The sequence below is a fragment of the Lycium ferocissimum genome, chromosome 1 (assembly GCF_029784015.1).
Source record: "Lycium ferocissimum isolate CSIRO_LF1 chromosome 1, AGI_CSIRO_Lferr_CH_V1, whole genome shotgun sequence".
Classification (NCBI taxonomy): domain Eukaryota; kingdom Viridiplantae; phylum Streptophyta; class Magnoliopsida; order Solanales; family Solanaceae; genus Lycium; species Lycium ferocissimum.
Genome location: NC_081342.1, coordinates 71223760 through 71228276, shown reverse-complemented (window position 1 = coordinate 71228276; position 4517 = coordinate 71223760). Strand labels below are relative to the sequence as shown.

Below are 4517 nucleotides of genomic sequence, written 5' to 3'. Positions count from 1 at the left end.
TTTCTTTTCCAGAAAACACTTTTCTTCTTTTTTCTTTTCCAATTTCCAGAACATCTTTCTTCTTCTTTCTTTTTCAGAAAAAACAAATTACAAAGTCAACAAAAAAGATATCAACCAATAAATTATTACTTTTACTCAAATCCCAATATTTCAAATCAAATATTAAACCAAAAAAAATGAGAAACAAGAAAGCTAGGGTTAAAAAATAAATTTTATTTCTCCAATCTCCATACCAAAGTCCAGAAAGTGAGGCAAACATATTTCATCTTCAATCGCAACAAAGGCATAATACCAGTTCGGGTATTTCTTTCTCCAATCCTCCATACCTTTCCTATTTTACTTATTATTATTGTCATCTTTTTGTTCTAGCTATCTTCTTTTACTAAAAATTTAGCCTATTTCTCATTGAATCAAGTGTATCTGAGTGTTGCTCCATACCAGAAGTCCATAAATAGAGTTTAAATCATAGAGAGCATTTGATAAACTCTATTCAAGGGTATTTGAGTGTTCTACCCAATTTGTGAAATTCCTAATGTTATATTTTCTTGCAAAGCTTATATTTGATGCTAGAATGTGATCTGAATTAAATTAATATTTTGTATTTAAACAGGTTGAAATTGTGAAGTGAGAATCGATATAATCACAAAAATTTTCAAGCCTCAAGCCACTTCAAATTCTCCTGCGCTAAGCTCTCCTCCATGTCCAGCTATTCACAACGTCAATGATGTCAATCCTTCTCGACCATCAGGTAAAGACAAGATGTTGGATTTGGATCCTTTTGAATCCGATCCTGCTAAAAGAAGACAAATTTCAGATTATTCTTCTAATCTACGTGATAGAGTGAGGAGATATTACATTAACAAGGGTCCATGAAAACCTTGTGATCTTTTTGTTTTTCCAATAACATATTTTGGTAACAAACCGTGTTCTTTTCATTCTGATTGGTTTGACACCTCATATTCGGGATGGTTAGAATACAGCATTGAAAAAGATGCAACTTTTTGCTTATGTTGTTACTTGTTTAAAAATGAGACGGGAGGACATGGAAAACAAGTAGGCGATCCTTTCACAGTGGATGGTTTCAGAAGCTGGAATAAAAACAAGGAAACGGAGGAAACTAAAAGCAAATATCGGGTTCGCTTGAATGCTTCGATTGATGTTGCAAGGTTTCTTTTAAAAGAAGGAATGCCTTTTTGAGGCCATGATGAAAATGAAACTTCCGCAAGAAGAGGAAACTTTTTTAGATTTCTTAAAGTGGTATGCGGATAAGAATGAAGATGTGAAACAAGTTGTGTTGGAAAATGCTCCACAAAATGACATCATGATTTGTCCAAGTATCCAAAAAAAATTCTTGTCCAAAAGAAACAGTGAAAGCAATTGTTGAAGACTTAAATGGGGATTACTTTGGGATATTAGTTGATGAGTCTAGGATGTCTCTCATAAAGAACAAATGGCTCTTATTCTGCGGTATGTCAACAAAGAGGGTAAACTAATTGAGTGATTCCTTAGTATTCTTCATGTTAAACACACATCTCCACGATCGTTGAAAGACGCGATCTATTGTTTACTTTTAGAACATAATTTGAGTTCATCTCAAATTCGGAGACAGGGTTATGATGGAGTGAGTAACCGAGGAGAAATCAATGGTCTTAAAACTTTGATTATGAAATATTCTCCTTCGGCATATTGCACACATTGCTTTGCTCATCAATTACAACTGACTCTTGTAGCTGTTGCAAAGAAGCATAATGAGGTAGATCAATTTTTTGATATTCTTGCTAATGTTTTAAATGTTATTGGAGGTTCTTTTAAGCGTAGGGAGATGCTTAGAGACGATCAGGCAGAAAAATTAAAGGAACTATTAGTGCTCGGTGAAGTTCATACAGGAAGTGGATTGATTCAAGAACCTAGACTTCAAAGGGCAAGGGATACACGTTGGAGTTCTCATTTTAAAACAGTGCGTAACTTTATTAGTTTATTCTCCTCAATTATTCATGTACTTGGAGTTCTTGCTAAAGAGGGTTCAAATTATCAAGAGAGATCACTAGCAAAAAGTTTAGTAGATGACATAAGATCTTATGAGTTTGTGTATACATTGCATTTGATGTTGAAAGTGATGGCAATTACACATGATTTGAATATGGCCTTGCAAAGAAAAGATCAAGATATCGTAAGCGCGATGAACCTTGTTGGTTTCACAAAGAGACAATTGCAATCTATGAGAGAGTCTGAATGGGATTCTTTGGTAAAAGACGTCTCTTCATTTTGTGTCAAGCATGATATTGTGATCCCCAAAATGGATAAGAATTATGCTCTTGGAAAATCAAAGCATAAGATCTCAAGTGTCAAATATTCTCATCATTTGCGTGTAGAAGTTTTTAATACTGTTATTGATTTGCAACTTGCAGAGCTTAACAATCGTTTTGATGAAGTGAAAATATGAATCCGGTTAGTCAGAACTTCAAAAGAAGAAAAAGAAAAAACGTAGCTTTGATAATGATACATCCCAAAAAGGAGCTCTTGATAAATTTGTTAGCAAATAATAATAAAAAACTAAATCAGTAAATAGGAGAATGTTCAAGATGAACAAGTTACTAACCTAGTTGAATTAGATGATAATATCATTCAAGAAGAAGAGAAAGAAATTAGTGAGAAATTTGATCCTCTAGAAAGTCGAGAACTTAATGAACCAAATAATTGTATTCATAAAATATATGAACCTAGTCAATGGACTAATATTGATACAAGTTAACGAATCTACTAGTACGAAACAGACCAATTACATACTAGCATAGATTTTTTAAATGATAAATTATCAAGATATTTTTTTAATACCTATTATTTTCAAAATTTGGATCGGGAAAGACGTGAAGGAAAATGGCGGGATTATTCTAACGATTTGGGTAAAGTGCTTTATTTTTATTGTAAGTTGTTTAATACAAAGTCTAGTATTACTAATAGTAAACTAGCAAGTGAAGATAGTAGAGATTGGAGAAACCTTAGTGTCAAGTTTAAAGCTCTTGAAATATTAAACGAGCATATTTTAATATGGTAAATGGATGTATTTAGAAATTGTAGATAGATTAATTGATAAAGATGTTCAAGATCAAATCAATAGAGATAAAGAGCATTGAAAATATCTATTATCAAGAATTGTTGCCATGACAAAAACTCTTATAAAAATAATTTGGCATTTAACAGAAAAAATCAAAAGATCTGTCAAGAAAATAATGAAATTTTCTTAGGTCTATAGAAATGATAACAATGATTGCGAGATTTGGTCCAATCATGCAAGAGCATACATGGGAGAGGTGAATTCAGGATTTTAAGGTTGTGGGTTCAAAAAAAAAAATTAAAACAACAACATACTTTATCACCATTGTAGCCCCGCAAGTAAATCCATGAGATTCTAAAAAGAACTATAGAAGTAACTAATGTCGTATGTTGTGAGGAGAATGCATTTGTCCTGCATAAATGAAAAAAACAAAAAACTAACTAGAACTAGATCCAACAATCACAAGAACAACAAGTCCCTTATACTAACACTGAACAATTGACATTACAAAACAATACAAAGATAAGATCTATCATAACTTCCAGACATACTGAAAAATTGAAATCCTATATATAAATAAAAAGTAGCTAATCACATTATCATTACAATTGTACTCAACGAACAGACATCTTTTTAAAACGACTAATCTGATCTGAAAATCAGAACTCTTTGCTTCCTAATCTACCAACAATGCCTGACATCCAAGAACAAGCAGATCGATAAACTTTTTTTCACATTTTTTGCTCTTTTTTGTTTCCAGAATAATATTGTTAAAAAAAATTGTTGGAGCCTTAAAGGAATAAAATAAAAAAATAAAAGTACAAGACTACTACAAGTGTAAGCTGATATCAAATAAAAGGATTGGGTAGTGCATAACCAAAGAAAGGGAATGAAAAAGACTTATTTTGATTGAAAAGATAAAAAGAAGAATAATGATTACTTTGTACGTCCCTTCTATAAGTTTTTGTTTTTAACAATTGAAAGCTTATTTTAGGGCATACTTTTTGCTTAAATCAAATTTTAAAAGATATCTTCCCTTTTCAATGAAGAGATGTAGTACTTTTTTTGTTTTTGCAAACAATTATATATCTAATTTGACATAAAGTGGAGCCCTCAAAAGTTAGGGGGTAAAGCTCGAAACGCCTGAGGCACACCCTTTCGACGGTGTGCACATGAGACAAACAAGTTGACACATGCTGAGAGATGTATATTGAGTTCGCACAGAATCAGTGGCCATAATTTACAATTGATTGATATATAGTGACATCGTTCAATTATGTATAAATACACAATGATTTTATGATATATATACTAACTTTTCATTGCGGTATTTCTTTTCCAAACTTTCTTCGAAATGTTTTATCTCTGTTGGAAGATCTTAAAAGAAACGATTTCTATACCTTCACAAGATAAGATTAAGATTTGCGTACAATACCCTACACTACAAGAGAACAGGCTATTA

General features: G+C 31.9%; 1 protein-coding gene across 1 annotated transcript; it reads left to right on the top strand.

The window, feature by feature from the left end:
- The first annotated feature begins 1663 nt into the window (after nucleotides 1-1663).
- LOC132067320 (uncharacterized) lies at nucleotides 1664-2443 on the top strand. Its single transcript, XM_059460519.1, has one exon. The coding sequence runs from the start codon at nucleotides 1664-1666 to the stop codon at nucleotides 2441-2443; it is 780 nt and encodes a 259-aa protein (XP_059316502.1).
- Nucleotides 2444-4517: the final 2074 nt, after the last annotated feature.